The sequence below is a fragment of the Rhopalosiphum maidis genome, chromosome 3 (assembly GCF_003676215.2).
Source record: "Rhopalosiphum maidis isolate BTI-1 chromosome 3, ASM367621v3, whole genome shotgun sequence".
Taxonomy (NCBI): domain Eukaryota; kingdom Metazoa; phylum Arthropoda; class Insecta; order Hemiptera; family Aphididae; genus Rhopalosiphum; species Rhopalosiphum maidis.
In genome coordinates, this window is record NC_040879.1 from 14,116,255 (window position 1) to 14,134,148 (window position 17,894).

At 30.9% G+C, this 17,894-nt stretch overlaps 1 protein-coding gene across 1 annotated transcript in view; it reads right to left on the reverse strand.

Moving 5' to 3' along the window:
- LOC113560237 overlaps positions 1-17,894 on the reverse strand; it is a 58,883-nt gene that overhangs the window by 21,674 nt on the left and 19,315 nt on the right. Inside the window, exon 2 of the mRNA XM_026965999.1 lies at positions 4,143-4,343. Coding sequence (XP_026821800.1) covers positions 4,143-4,343 — 201 coding nt within the window. The remainder of the gene's footprint in view (positions 1-4,142; positions 4,344-17,894) is intronic.

Genomic DNA, 17,894 nt, shown 5'->3' on the forward strand with positions numbered 1-17,894 from the left:
CTATAAATTAAAACAAGTCTAAACTGTGCTATTATACACATACGGCGGCGGTCGTACAATATTCATAATAATAATAATAATAATAGCATGTCGATTCGTGTGCAATATATAAACGACGGGCACAATAAATAATATATTACGATACATTATATTGTCGCGTTGGTTATTGGCTGTAATTGTCTGCGCACAAGCGCATAGAACAATGCTTATTATGGAGAGGACGCGTTTGCCGCCGAAGATTTTTTTTTAAGCACACATAGTATTATCAAATGTCGGTAAACGATTAGATTAAAAGACCTTTTCAGGCGTGTTAGTTAATATTTTTGAAGTTGTAGTTCTGAATCGGTATTTGAATAATATAATTATTATATTCTGTTACAATTTCGTTTAAACTTTCCCATAAAAATCACCTGTAGATCGTCAAAAAGTAAAATAAGCTTCAGTTAACGAAAATGGTATTTTATAATTACGCGCCTGTGCATTTGACTATACAGCCTTATTGCCCTTATACAAAATCACAGTAAATCCTGTGACATTATTGTGTACGGCACAAACAAAGTTTAAATTGCAAAATAATAAACTTAAAGAGATCAAACAGTCCATTCTACCGTATGGTTCTAACCATATCCATAAAAGACGATGCTATATAATCAAATGCCTTTGAACGGGACACACTAGCATCACACATGGATACCTCGTGGCTAATGAAGATCCACCTCTAAAAACAGTAAACACACTAACCTCCCCGCTTGCGGTATATTCATTACAGTCAAATATAGAATTTTCTCGCGATTACATATTATACCAAATTATGAAACAAAATATACAAATTTCAAGAAAGTCTACAAGAACTACCCGTAATCTCCAATAAATGATGTTTATAAAATAAATAGTTATAAAATTTATAAACGCAACTGATTTCTGACGAATACTGTAATAAAATCTTGAATAAAGTAGATACAAGTATAAAAATAATTTTACCAGATAATCTCTTTGTCGCTGATGCCTATAATGTAATAAATATTTATAAATATAAACTAGATAATTTTGTTTGAAGTTTTTTTTTACAGACACTTGAAATATTTTAATATTATTTTTCATATAATAAAAATGAATTTTTGATAAGATAATAGTTTTTCGGACAAAAAAAATGTTTAATTTATTCTTATAATGGTTGTATAGACAATTAAAAAAAATTATTTTTAGATTGAAAAAAATAATAAACATCTCATTAAACATTCAATATAATACTATATAAAATGGAAGTTTTATACAAGTATGAATAATAAATAATTATCAATTAAATTATAATATTATGATAATCAAACATCCGTATTTATATTTATATTTCAATATTATTGGGAACGTCAATAAATTTTAGTTTCTTTTTGTAAGTCTATTTTTATTATGAATAAATATAATACATTACGTAAAATTGAGCGCACACATATTAAACATAATAATCATAATATAAATATGTTATTACATAACATCTCCAGGATTATTATAAATTACAAGAATAAAATTTTTTAAGATATCATTAATAATAATTATTATTATTACATAATACGTCCAGAAATTGAATTATTATAATTTATATTGTACCTATATAATATAATATTAAATGAGTGTAATTCTGTGGCCGTATTTATTTTGATGTTTTATTATGTACCTACGTTTATATAATGATAGGTATATGTTGTTGATATGTTTTTTTTTATAGAATTGCTTATAAAAAATTAAAATGTTTAACTTGTCTGAAAAACTGTCCACTTAAACAGTATAAATATAATATAAAATAAATATTACAGCGTTGTCCGTGTAACTGGATATTATAATTTAATGTGATTTATACAACAAAGAATATAATATCTTACAAACGTCATTGAACGTATCCAAACCAGAGAACCAATCACTCCGACTGCAATTTTGCTGTGAGGCTGTTTTAATTCTCCACCCGCGTAATGTAAAGACAAAGTTGAACATTCTAAATGTACAAGTAATAGGTCCCCAGTGTCTTTTGTCCCCACGTCTTAGACTATACTCCAGAGCGATTTTTCTCATTGTCGGTTCATTACTATAGGTATAGCCGTATTAGTGGCTAAGTACTACCATAAATATTCTTGTGACAAAGTGTATCGAATCATAGGCGTGGTCATGATGGATAACCGAGGGTAGCTCAAGTCCTACACCGCCTCTATTGACGTCAGAAGTTGCTTTAAGAAAATACATTTTTGGTACATAGGTGTATTATTAATTATTATACATATACAATACAATGTATATTTCTTAACGAAATTTTTACAATATTTTCAATGGTTTTCATGTTATGTTTATAAGCAGTGACGTTTAAAGTATGTCGTTGTGTTACTTTTCCATTTGATTTGTGTAGGTATTTTCACTTTTTGGGTGGGAGATCCGCTCTTAACTTTAAAGCGGCTTTATATAATACAAGGTGTAAACCAGCAAAGATATTCGTTATTTTTCACATAGTTAATGCAATTTTTCAAACATTTGCGAGAAATTAAATTTGTTATCTATAATTAAGTATATTTAAAAAATACTGAAAACATGCATTGTTATTATTAAGGGACGAAGGAAATGCCTGAAAAGAATTTAGCATTAGTTATGTCAAAATCAGCACTTTTATTCCCGTAAAAGTGTGTTTTAGTATCTGTATAGTTAAATAATAAATATTATTAATATTACAAATCACTTTTTATTAACGTTAATTGCGAATGAATGATTAAAGTTTCTTGTATAAGTTTCTAACAGTTGAAACCGCAATCCTAATATAATAATTGAAGTTAATGATGTTTTTGATGTACTTATACTATATGAATAGTATAAATTAGTTTTGTATTGGTGAAATGTTATACTATGATATTTGGAAACTTATTAATAGCTGTTAGGGACGGAGATCAAACAGAAATGTCCCACACGATCCCCTTTGACCTATGCAAATACGACTGGAATTTCATCACCCCTTTCTAACATAATAATATGTATTATATTAACAAAACCACACTGGTTATTGACAATCATAAGCAATAATAACTCAAGAGGCTTTAAATCGTTACCGACTACTACGCTAATACTCTTGAATTTTTTCAAGAACTCTGGACTTTGTATGACATTTTAAAATGCCGTTATTTATTCATCGTGAATTTGAGTTGTATATTACGGGCTGTACTATTTAACGCGTAACACTCGTTATTTTAGAAAACACTAATGATAATATTTATTTTCTATACATTTAAGTCGTTACTTAACGATAACAAATAGAAAACATAATAATTTTATAAGAAAAAAATATATATTTTCAAATACTATTTACGTTTTTGAAAAATGAGTGTCTTACTCATTATCAATGGATCACTCAGTGTAATAAATGTATTTTGTGAGCTACTCTATTATTATAATTGCAATAAATTGTTGTTCGTCCACAACATTATTATTTCATTCGTAAAATAACACCTATACGAGTCGAATTCACGTGTAGAACCTAACCTATAAGTAAATCCAAATACATAAAATAGTTGTCGAGGCTGTGTAATTTATTATATGGTCTTTAAAAATATTGTTTGCTTATTTTTTTTTTTTTGGAAACAACTGTATAATGGACACTACCTATAAAATATGACTTGTACCACAGGAATCCGGAAAAGGCCATCGGATATCAAGTCCGACAACGATTGCCGTATGATTTCAAAATAATTAACCGTAGGCTTTATGCGAATAGCACGATGAAGAAAGTTGCTTTTTAAAATTAATTAAACGTTATCTACACCGCTCTGATGCTTAAGTTCGATTCGAAACAAAACGAGTTCGTTATTGAAAACGTACAAAACTGCGTACTATAATATAATGTTACCGACCTAAAAATAATTATAGAGCTCAGTGATGCGCGGTTGGAATCGAAATTGGTTCGTCAATTATAAGTCATAGGTATATGAAATTGAGTTAAGTTAAAAGTTAAACTGACGGGAACTTAGCGCAACTCGTCAAGTCGCCAGTCTAGTGAACGCTGACTGCTGAACTTTACAACAGCTGCGGTATGTGTATAGACACTCGCCTACAGAAATGCACACGCCTCGCGCAGGGTTACCGGTATATTATTGTATTATTTCGGCGGCACGTACCTTCATGTGCGGACTGACTAGGTAGAGCAGTGGGTTGGCTCTGAGCCGTTCGTTTTCTTCTTCCACCCTACGCATCTCTTCCCTCCTGGCCGAACTCAACACGGACACCTCTTCTCGGGTGATCGACGCCGGAGCGTTCAACGGCACTTGAACGTCTGGCAGACTCTTTTTGCGCTGCAGTGCCATCTGGACCGGAACTTCCTGCGCAACAAAAACAATAACGATATCGTTAGACGAGTGAAATCATGTTAAACAGTAAACTGCTATTATAATATTGGTGTTATAACGCCCGTTTTCGAGATTAGACCAAACGGTTCTGCAGGTTATGTTATGCATCATAATTATCATCAATATGTCGTTATTCCCGGAACAGATTACGTATATCAAATATAAATTCATTTCCGTCGAACCGATAGTATTACTTCGTGTCAGTGGCGTATATAGCAGGGAGGGGTTAGGGGTTCACACCCCTCCCAAAATGTATGGTTGGTACAGGCATTGATTTTGATTGTTTAATTAATTGGAATTTATGAATGGACATTTTTTCTTAACCCCCTCCCCCCCTGAAATTATTTTCTATTTACGCCACTGCTTCGTGTTATAGGGAAAATCAGAATACGTTAAAATACGTAATATTTCACATGTATTATAATATATTACTGTGTAATAAATCCCTTTATTGTCTATACTATATTTTAATTTCAAATTAAGCTACGAATGATGGTGATATTGAAAAAAGTATAGAATATTGTACCTACGGCTACGTAGCGTTTTGATTACAATGTTATCTTATTATTTCATACACATAGCTAGCACGAGAAAACAAAAGTGTGGGACTTCATACAATTTTCAGTTTCACGATGATATTTTATGGTTGTCTAAACATTTATTGTTTTTCTGTCTGATAAAAAAAATGAACTACAACTGTCGGGTGTTATATTAAATTTAAAAATCGTCTCCTGTTCGTCAAATAATTTATTTAAATATACGGAATAATATATTATTATTTCCATCGAATACACTCTGATAATGGTTCAGATACTTTCCTGCACACCAAACTTTTGATTTTTAGGACCGAATCATAATAAATATCTGTTGATTGCGGATAACAATAGAACCATAGAACCATAGAAGTTATATTTAAAATTAATTCACTGGCGGTATTTACGAAATTGCTCGGCGACCGGCCATATAAAAAAATGTAAATGTAAATTTCAATTTAAAAAAATAAAATAACGTTGAAAAGTGTGTTTGCCATGCAGACAGAATATGGTAATCTCGCAGCTTTGTTCATCTCGTCACAGCCCAGTTTTGTGTAATTATTTTAAATCTGAAAGAAATCACGAAAGCCTATTCTGTGCACACCTCGGTACTTACAAAGTGGGTAGGATTTTGTTAATAACAAGTTTACCGCAAATGTCACTGTTTTGAAAAATGATCTTTCTAAAGTAGGTACTGTTTGCGTTCAGTTTCCTGTATTCGAGACAGGGTTATAGCGATGAAAGTTTTGCAACAATTTTACCGTTTCACTAAGTGTTTTTCTAAAGAAAACTAAAATAAAACACAGCATTATAAAAACCAATAATACACTCGCCCTGCACAAAGCTTGAAATCAATCGCTAAATTTAAATGCGTATACTCAGAATCCTATAAATATAAAACTAAAGTATTGAAATGCTTTCTGACAAATAAATCTTACGGTAAAACTCCTGAATGGGGCGGGATAAAATCACTTCGGTGTATTTTTAATCGCACTGTATAATAAACTGCATACATTTCAACTTTGTCGCCTCGTATGCGTTATACCTCACCACGCGTTCTCAATTTAGAAAAAAAACTTATATTATCCATATACGCGATTCTGTTCAATTTATTTTCGTAATAACATTTTATAGTACAATTACATTCATTATAATAACTAATCTAATATATCTTGTCCGAAACTGATAACGTGTTGTCCGTATGTGGAAAAATAAAGTTTACCATTTCGTCACACGTGTATATTATATGCGTATGATATTATACTTTTATGCACTGACATACTATTATAGAAATAATAAACGATTCGAATACATAAGTCATTAAAAAAATAAATATAAATAAATAACTAATAATGTATGTTGTTATGAGGTACGTTCACATCATGAGATGCCCTATGCGTACAACCCCCTATAAACTGCTATAATTCGGATGCACTAGATGCCGCAGTATACCATAAACCTTATTACCGTAGTAGCAATAGGTATTATTGTTAACGAGCAATATGGCGGAATTAATACACAAACATAAACATACATAGAGACAACAGAACACAAATATTAAAGCTCAGCCGTTTGAAATAAGTAGTTTCACTGTCGAGTGGTTCTATATTTATATCATGTACACGTCGGACGGCAGACGAGACGTTCTCGACAATAATAATTGGGAAAGCGCTTAAAATCGATAAATATCGTACCGGGTCCATCTATTAGAGCTGTACTAGGCGAGTTTGTTTTTATTTTTCTCGCTCCTTAAAGATGTTTTATCGTTGCACCGCGCGCATTATCGGAGGTGGCCTTCCCTCGGCCGATATTTACTGCGAACGAGCGACTTAAAGTTTTCACATTTATAACGGAAACTATTAGTATCGCTGCAAACTCTGACCAACTTATTGTCTATGAATAACTATTTTAAAAATACGTTTACTCTCAACTAGAGTGACGCGCATCTATTTATAACTACGGCCCATGGAACACGGCTCATGATTAATTCATTTGTAAGGCCCGCGTTCGAATTCAATCGTTTTAGACTTTTAAAGTAGTACGGTCGTCTGCAAAATTAACGAGTAAATACATTAAACAACCGTCAATAAACTAAAATAAACACAAATATGACACAAGACGATTATACAGTAGGTACCTTCGAGCAAATTTAAGACATTATTAAGCATCGTATATTATATAATAATGTTATTATACAATGTTACCGTGTCTCATTACATTAAAACGCCATATAGACGAGAGTTTCGCCAATGAACGATTCTTTTCTCAAGACGGATAGGCGCGTCGATCGATTATTAATTATTATAACCAACCCACTGCACGTCTTACATCACGGTGTATGTCGTATTCAAATTATTGTTTAGCAAAAAACGTTCAGATTATGCGGTTTTGAAATCTTCGCAATAAAATTGGTAACAATATCCAGGTGGACGAGTCGTACGCGACATCATAATTTTACCGTCATCTATGATAATAATTATTACTCGTATTGTGGACTTATATATTTTTTTTACTATAATTATAATAAATACCATAAACGAGTAACCGATTCTGATCATTGGAGTGTACGTAAAACATAATATTATATTATTAAAATATTGTCCGTTTATGTATAGGTAATTTGATAATGTGTAAAATAATTATATTTTGGACGTGTGATGAGATTTTTTTCTAAAGAATATTTTTCTGATCACCCACTCCCTCCATTTTAAAACTAATTTGTTTTATCTTTCCCTGCGACTCAAGTGGTTTATAGCTGGTTTGTAATGCTTTGAAAAGTTTTTAATTTAATGACAAACTCGAATAATTTTTTTAGCGGATTTATTCGTATTTTATTTTCAAACAACTTTTAAATTATTTAAGGTATTACGTCATAGTATGTTTGCTGATTTTTTTTTCAAAATTGTCTGAGCTAAAATATCTTCTTATAAATCTATCCATTTTACTCTTATATAGTTATATTTATCAAAATGTATTTATTTTATTTATACGTTTATTACGACCACTGCAGGGATGGTAAATTGATACGCTAAGGTTATTTCACTGATACAAACGCAAATATGACTATTTTAGCAGAACTGTTTTGTTGTAGTCGTCTTAAATGTTTAAGCATACAATTGAAATATTATATTATAAATTATACGATACATAATGATTTGTAACTTTTGTGGTTTTATATTAATATGATTAATGAATATTAAGCTAACCAATTTATTATTGTAAATTAAAGATAAATATAAAAATACATCGTAGGCGGTGTTATCTCATCAGTTTTTGGCAATGCAGTAGAACCTCGATTATCCGAACTAATTGGGACTGCACCTAGTTCGGATATGCAAAAGTTCGGATATTGGAAATTAAAAAAAATTTATTTTTTAAACAGTTAAATATTTTATAATATGTACATACATATTTATTATTATTAATATTTTATTAGAATTACATACATTACATTATTTGAAATACATTACATATATATAAGATAATGTTTTTTATATTTGTTTGACAAAATTATCGATTTTTATTTGACGATGAGCTGCAACGCGCTTTTCTACAGCCAAGTTGCGGATACGAGTTTTAATGTTTGGATAACAGAACGTTCGGATACGCTAATTGCAGTTCGGATAATAAAGGGTTCGTATAACGGAGGTTCGGATAATCGAGGTTCTACTGTATATTGTTATCTAACCGTACAACGTTTTAAATGAGTTTTATACAAGTATTATTTCTCTAACTTATAGAGTTATAACAGATATTTGATTTGGAATTTAAACGTCGCAATAGCCACCGATAGAGTCATATTTTGATGTCACGATATATCTATTGTACATATTTATATGCCATCGGTTTACCAGTCATTTTTGGCCAGATAGCTATAGTTAGTAAAAATCACCATTTATATTATATATATATATATGAGTGATTTAGCGTGATGAGCTTTAAGTAAATGGTTTTAAAATAAAATACTGCATTTGGGCGGTTTCCCATAAATACATTTCCCTCTCATCTTAAAATTGTTGGACTACATATCAATTCCGTAGATTAAACGGTTAGGTACCATATAAACAAAGTTTGCAAACGAAATATATTGTTTATGTCATATTGTTGTATAAACATATATTTATTTTAAAATCCAAGTATACCTATTATCCGATCACTATTAATGTGTCTAATGGTCCAGCATAGCTGATATTTGTTAATTCATTAATACATTTATTGTGTAACCACAATTAAATCATAAATAGTAACCAATATATTGTCGGTACCGTATAATTAAAATCGATGAAACGATTTAATCATGCTTGCCCGAACACATTGCTTTTTTATGTTGGTAATAGACTACATCGTCCGATTTCCTTCATCAAAAAACAACGTTTCTATTTTCATATTATCACATTATTAAGCTTTTTCGTTGGTTTCGCAGTAGTTATTTTCATTATTTTCTTAAAGTGTTTTTAATCGATATTTAAGGAACCACACGCTTAAAAATTAGTGTTGTATTTTATGTTGAAAAGCTCTATACATAAAAACCCGTATGTGGTAGTTTATGGTTATAAATAATTATTAATGATTTGTTTATTAACAAATAACTGTTGATTATAAAAGATTATTTTCTTATCGCAACAGTACAGCATGGTTACAAGTTTATAACCAAAATGTATGTATGTACCATATATGTTTATGTACTATATATTTTGTAATACACATACATTCAAACGGTTCTAGCGGTGTTAAGCAAGAGAGGGGAGCTATAGAATTGCTCGACACAAAACTTTCATCATAGAATAAAATACTTTTAGTTTCGAAAAGAACTGATAACACATAATATAAAATATTGTCCCTTAAGTTAGGCCTTTGTTGTATTCACCACTGTACCAACAATATATGCTTAGTTGGATTTTAAAATCACAAGTTATTGTTTCAATCATGACAATTCTCATGATCATCTTTACGAATCATCGTACCTATTGTTACATATTATTATATAATATGTTATAATGCCTAGATTTGTTTATAATTATTGTTAGTATTTAAATACATAGTCCATAATATTATTTCTCGTGAATTTTTAACGAATTTGAGAAACTACTATTAAATTAATTTTCAATAAAACGTCATGTTCAAAAAAAAAAAATGAACGTTTCGGTGTATCTACAATCACAGCGAAACCCTTTCCACAGTTATTTTCTAATCGTTAAGTTTTAATGTTGTATACATATATAGGACGCTCGTACGATGCGTTCCGGAGTACACGGTAGACAACGCCACCATATGCACCCCAACCGGCGCAGTGTGCGTCAGAGCGCGGCGGCGTATACTTTTCAAAAAACCGATATGATAATATAATGCTGTACGTACACGGGTGTAAAATTCCGAAAAGCGTAAAGTCTGCGCCACGCGGACGAAGTTTGGGGAGGAGGGGCGAGTGGGGACGTTAAACTATACGACTGCTCGGCACTGTTTTCCGCCAAAGTTTTTCGGACAGATGATAAAGTACTTTGTTGTAATATTTGCGCGATCGAACTGTATCCTGCAACTAAGCGATTTCGAGTGACAGACCTATGCAACACCGGCCGCCCCTCCCCGCCGAGCACCGCGGGCACGGGCGAGAACGAAACGCGTAGGAAAAAAAACACGCGCGCGCAAAACCAACAAAACTTTTATCGAACCCCGTCATTTTCCAAACAATAGACTTTACACTCGTCGCAATAATAGCGGCTGCCATAGTCCTCCTCCGCCGCATTTTTCCGAGACAAACTTTTCGCGCGCGCACACACACACACGCACACGCAGAGACGCACGTGTAGAGAGTGTATTTATATATATATATATATATATATATATATGTGCACACCGTCGCACACGCGAATATAAGCGTTTATATATACACACACACACACACATATATATATATATATATGTATGTACGATACACGTAACTCGTATAGACGTGTAGTATGTGTAATACCTAACCGGCAGATGTCCGCGGTGAATTTTGCCAGAAATTTCGAGGCGATCGATTAACTCGTTTTCGGTGTTCAAACGGTTTTTTATTACGGTATGACGCGTGTACAAGCTGTACGACATTACGTCATATCGTCTCTTTTTAGACACAAATTACGATAAAGTTTAGCGAACACAATATTGTGTGTATAAAAATGTCATTTTTATATGAAAATTTGTGCAAAATATATAATACCTATAAGTATAATAATAACTCTTAATATCTACTGATTTTTCGAACTTACGATTTCAAACGTTCCCCGTGTATGACGAATAGGAAAAAAAATCATTCGACCTGTTTCGTAACATTTACATAATATTACGTATAGCAATCAATAGTTGTGTGCCAACGTCTATTTAATTTGCGCATAGCCGTGAAACTACGTTTGCCAGGTATCTATTAATCTATTATTTGGCCATGTCACTTGTAAAAGCTTAGATACCTAAGTTTAGAAATATGTTTTAAGTTTCTTTTTTTTTTTAAGCACAATCCAGTTTTATTTTTAGACGATTGTATAATATTTTTATTTTTGACGGTTATCTTCAATTGATCTAAAAAAATAAAATCAAATACTTTGATTCAGTAGTATATGATATCAAATTGACTTACAAAAAGATTAGATTTTCACCGCAATGTAATTATAATATCTGTCGCATTAACAAATTGTCTAGTATAGGTATTTACGGTTATTAATTATTTATGAATCACAATGAAAAAACAAAACCATTTTTTTTCTCGCCGTAAATATTACCTTTTATTCGTACAGTATTTTTTTTTTCATTTTTTCCCAGTACTTTTAAAAATAACTGCGAACATTTCATTTTTTGACTATCCTAAACACAAATTAAATCCAATTTTCTATCAGAAACGATCACCTTCAAAATGTTTCTATTTACTTATAATCTTTTAAGCTATTTGTTTAATAGTCGATATGCATGTACAAATTATTTTTAAGATAATATCTATTCTGTTTTTGGTTGTAAAGTTTATAACTTGAGTTTGCGTAAACCAAATAAAAAACCAAGCCATCGAATAAAAAAAATTTTAGAACATAAATTTGTTACTAAAAATGTACTGTGACAATAAAATTAGTCCATGAGTATAGCACAATTGCCTCCCTCCTCCACACAAGTTAAATTTAAATTTAAAATTAAAATGTCCGCTTAAAAATAATCCTAGTTACACGTCTGGAGCAGCTGCATACAATTGAAACAATCCGTATCTATATAATTACCTTATTTATTGGTATCGCGGTAAAGCTCGGATTGTGTTTTATATAGTGTGTAGTGTGTACAAAAAAATAAACCACGATCGGCGACCGGAAGTCTTATCACGGGTTTTTATTGTTATTTTTATTAGCGTTTTTCTTCTAACAAGTTCTGAGTCTACTTACAAGTGGACTCACACACATGTTCCTGGTAAAAAACGCAAACGAAACGACAAAAACTCATGTGTAATGATTATTGTACGTTTATGGTTTATCCAAAGTAAATATTATAAAACCTGTAATTATAATAATATATGGACACAAATTGTAAGATATGATGTATTATATTTTGTTTATATTTGTTTTTAAACGCACTAATAAGTTTATTGATACATTTTAAGTAGGTAAGTGAATAATAAACGAGATTCACATATATACAAAGTACGTATAAATAACTATTAGATGCATAATAATATTATAATATATTAGCATATCTGTTTTAAAGATAATATCATAAGAATAAGAATAACGTTCGGTAAACATATCTCAAATGTGGTTTAGTTACAACTGATTTCGAATTTATAATCATCTCAGTACCTTAAATTATACCAAAATACTGTATCAGATTTAATAGTTTACTTTGATCGTGGTTTTACTCAAATCCATTCAGACAATATGTTACCGTCAAAGTCCGTTTGTTCAGTAAAGCTAGGTTTTACTAGTTAATGCTAGGATTTAATATTTGTGCTCGGTTACTGAAAAATCATAAATTTTTTGGGCTTTAACTGAAATCGTTGCAAACATCCTATGATGTACATACCTATATTGTGTTATTAAAAACTGATTAATACAGAACAGAAAACAAATATAAAAATTAAATTATGATCAATAAGCTGTGTTATTGCTTTATTGGCCCGATTTGATTTTACGTGTTAATTAATGGATCGATTCGTATTGCAGTGTGTTATATGTTTATATATTTTTTTTAATTTCTTGGTATTTTTTTTTTTTATTATTATTATTTTATTCGAACGGCATAATTTAAAGGTTATATGTGATTTTAAATCCAATTATTAAAAATAATAATTCTAGTAATAATTTTTATTTAACATGAGAAATTTACAATACGTATTAACGAGAAGTGGAGGAAAGCAAAAAAAAAAGTGTCATTGGTTCTATAATAGTACATATGGTGAAAATTAATAATACATGACTCAATTTTTAAAATACCTTTGTCTTTTGCATAAATAATTTAGCATTTAATATGTTTCAATATTATAATATATAATTTTATAAAAAAATATTTATACATATTTCAACAAACAAGTGCATTGTTGAATTTATCATAGATAGATAGAACTTAGTTTAATTATTTTTATATTAACTACCAAATTAGTATTGATTTTTTTATAAATTTGACTTGAAATAAATATTTAATATTTTTCAAATATTCTATTGATTTTCTGTCGCGTATTAATCAGGTTTTAAAAGTGCAATTTGTACATTCTAGGATAGTAAATCCAAATGAAATTATGAGACTTTCAGCTTCAACTGAGTATAAATATTAAATTTTAACGTTAACTTTTAAAAAATAACTTTACCTAGTGAATGGGCTTTGGTGGTAACAGATACAAGGGATAATGTTATTAAAATAATGTACATTGAATTTCGGTATCTGGTCCAAAGTCAGAAAATACAACTTTGTGTACAAAACACGTTATCCACTTTTGCTTCACAATGATGAGGCTTTTGATGCATTCGTCTGATACGAAATGACAGCTCAAAATTATATAATACTTGCATTGATTTAGGGCGTGGTCGCTTTTGAGCGTTAAACCGTGCAGCATGTGTGAAGGCCGAAGGGCAAACGAGATTCAAACCGTCTATTGAAATCAAGTGATTTGAGATTTCTATCAGTTTTGTATTTTGTTCTTTTTAGTTTCTATAAAAATAAAAAAAAAAAACCGATTTGTGACATCAAAATCCTCGACCCCACACGTATAATTATTGATCTTATTCGCATCCCTTTATCATCGAAAATATCCCTCAGTCGACACGTGTCAACGAAATGTCTCATATAAAATATAATATTATAATGTTTTATTTTTATCGAATCGGAGTTTAGTTTCCAAAAAGAACGACTAGCTAGAGGCTACATGATATATTTATTTTTCGCCAGAAAACCACTTTCGAGACGGTATAAAATAAAATTAATACATCAAAAAGATTCTTGCTATATATGTATGTAGTTGTACACATAGATGAGTTTTACTTTTGAAATGTTATATTATTCAAATGTGTAGAAGAAATTCCAAAATGTAGATCGATTGTAAAAAACTAATTAACAACAATTCTCGCCAAAATCTCGACCGCTGTTTTTTTGATAAATGCAATTTTATTCACTCCCTAATTTTTTGACATATTTACTAAAATAATATTTAGATTCTATTATTCATGTACTATCATATCTGTAATACTTTTAAAACCTTGTAAATGTATATCAGCTATTTCGATGGTTTACTAAATCAGCATATACAATTATAAGTCAAATGTATGAGTTTTAAATGCTTAGATTATAATGAAATATATTAAATACACAACAATTTAAGCGCAGATAAGTGTGTAAATAAATTACAAGATATTTTTTTTAGTAGTTTTCAATATTTCTGATGAATACTACAGAATAATTACAGAAAACTTCCAAGAAGTATATAAGTGCAAAACTTTTATGGCTATACAATAAAACTTACATTGATGGATCTTAAAACAAATATGGAGTAAGCTAAACCATTATAGAAGAAACAGAAACCTTACAATTTAAATTGAAAGATAGTGCCAGTATTTTTACAGTAGAAAGTTCTGCAATCAAAGAAAGTACCCGCCACGCCAATACACTCGAAGCCGCAAACGGAGAAATAACAAGTGACTTATTAAATGCGTTTATTTTCCTATAAAAATTCTATCCAAACAAACGAAATAATAATAAATATCTAGCAAATACTTTCAAAATCTGATCACTTAAATAAATTAGGTAATTATATTCATCATTTGGATCTCGGAGAAATAAATAAAACCATTGTATAAAAACGGTTAAAGTCTATAGGGGAACCAACAGAACCAACTAATTCACTTTTAATTATAATCAAACCAAAGTGGATTAAAAAAATGTAAGACACCGAAAAATTAAAAAAGGAGTTGCAAAAACATTATATTAAGAGTAGCAGCTGCATGGATTAGACACGCATTTCTAATTGCAGTTTCGTATTTAATAATAACGAAAACAAAAGTATAAATCTAACAACCCCTGACTGCGAGTGAAACTCAACTCTAATCAACAATGCTATACTATTCAATAGTTAAGTGTTCGATTAAAATAAATATATTATTATGTAGATCACATTTTTTTAATATATATATATATTCGAGCAAAATATATCGATGGACAGATTATTCTGCGGCCGCGAAGCAATACGACGACAGCAGTATAGTACAATAATAATGGTATAATAATAATAATGTATTTATAGATATTATTATATTATATTTTATAGCGGGAGAGCAATGACGCGTTTAGTGCATACGCTTGAGCATAATACTCGTATTATACGCACAAGATTCGACTTCCGAACCGCGCGGAGAAATTATTATTATTATTTTTTTTTTTTGTTATGTCACCACAAAGCCCAATTTTTATGTCCCTTGGATTTCAAATATTATTATGTACTTGAACGCCCGTATTCTATAATTCATGTTATTGTATGTATAAACGGGTGTACAGATAAATACGATAATGCATTTTTATTGGTCACGAACAACCGACGACGACGAGCCGTATTCGCGATGATGGTTTTTTTCGTATGATGCACAGTATAATATACGCACGTTTATACGCATTATCGTGATCTCGTAAATTGAATATTTATAACAATATCGTGAGTCATGAAACATTACCAATAACAACAATAGTGATAATACTATTAAATAATACCATATAACGTATTTCTTATTAAAAAATTCGACCATTTCGACGGAGTGCGTTTTGTTTATTATTATCTCTTACGATTTCTGTTGGTGTTATTTGTATAAGTATACTATCGTTTGCGTAAATAACAATTTTAAATAAAATAAAAAAAAAACGCCCAACGCACATTTGAACCCCCGTGACCTTTAGAGATAATCTCGTCAAGGGGAGGGTGACCAAACATAATATTGTATAGGAACGTGTACGCCATACATACAAGTCTCCGGGGACTAAATCCGTTTCTGTGATTGGGTTTCATTGTTTGGAGCTTATTATGATTGTCTATTTTGATATTGTCAATTGATTATTTCAACAAAGAGCGAAGTGTCCTTCAAAAGCGGGATTTTTGTTTAAAAGCCCGTCAATTATACTACTGAAGTTATAAGATAGGTTTGGAAAAAAAAAATTAAGTTTTAAATACGAGTAAGACTGAGTATGACGAGCTGCATATTGTTTTTAAAATATTTTACCGAAAATGTCAATAATTTATGAATCAATGTTTACATTGAAATGCATATTTCCTTTAAACAAAATACTTACAATCATTGGGGAAAGTAAAAAATCGGTAGTAATTTTTATATTCAGACGATGTTATAGCATTAAACATCAACTATAAATGACCTAATAGATACATTTAGCACGCACGTTAAGTTGTAATGGTTGAATAAAAATTATAAGTAAAAAAAAAAAAAAAAACAAATAATAAGAAAAGGTTCAAATATAAATCACCTGTAGGTTAGGCTTATTGACGATGTTAGCGAATAAATTGTACAACCAATTGACTCTATAAAAATCGTAATCAACAATAAACGTTATTTATGTAATAAAAATTAAACTCGTTATTTGAATAATTATTAAATAATTATCGTTCAATTATTATTACGACAGTGCCTATTGAGATAAGACATTAATAAATACCTTTATGAGGTTTTGGACTATATGATAAAATATAAGAAAACTGCTATGACATTATAAGCAATAGTTGGGATGACTAAAAGACCCTGTTAGATATCGGCAATATCACACACGAAGTCGGCATTTTCGGCGAAGCTCGGACAAGTCAATCGTTTTCACGTAGTCACCCGCGGCAACGTATTACCTATTATTATTATTATTATTGTCATAATGCAATTATATAATAGGCATAATAATATTATGTCAAAGTCAGCATAATCAGCTGCAGCATATTACAGAGAAACGTTTGAGGTTCGGTAACGATTTGCGGAACCAGTCATCTCGCGGGAGGAAATAATTAATAGCTAGAACCGTGATTATAGAAAAATGGTCGAAAAATATTGTGATAAAAACTCTACGCCATTCATTCGATCCGTATGAGGTGACGCGTGTGTGATTCGTCTGCGGGGCTTCGTTCTCGGTCATCTCTATATAGAATAATAATAATAATAACAACATGATATTATAATACACACGACGTGCGTCGCGGTTATAGAAAATCGGACGTGCTAGAACCGCCGTAAGTGAGTGGAAGTATTGATCAGGCACGCACCACTTGACCGGGCGCGGCGGGGTCGCGGTGTCACGTAGTTAAATCGGTTAGCGATCATTATCGCGGAAACTATAATAATAATAATATAGCGCGTAATATTAATCGCGTCGAAATTCGAAACCGGTGATAGCCATGTACCTACATATTACATAGGTGTCCGGGACCCCGACGTTCTGTCTACGCCGAATCGCATCACACGAATCGCAGGGACGACGACGACGACGACGACTGATCGAACGAAAACGGCAGGCG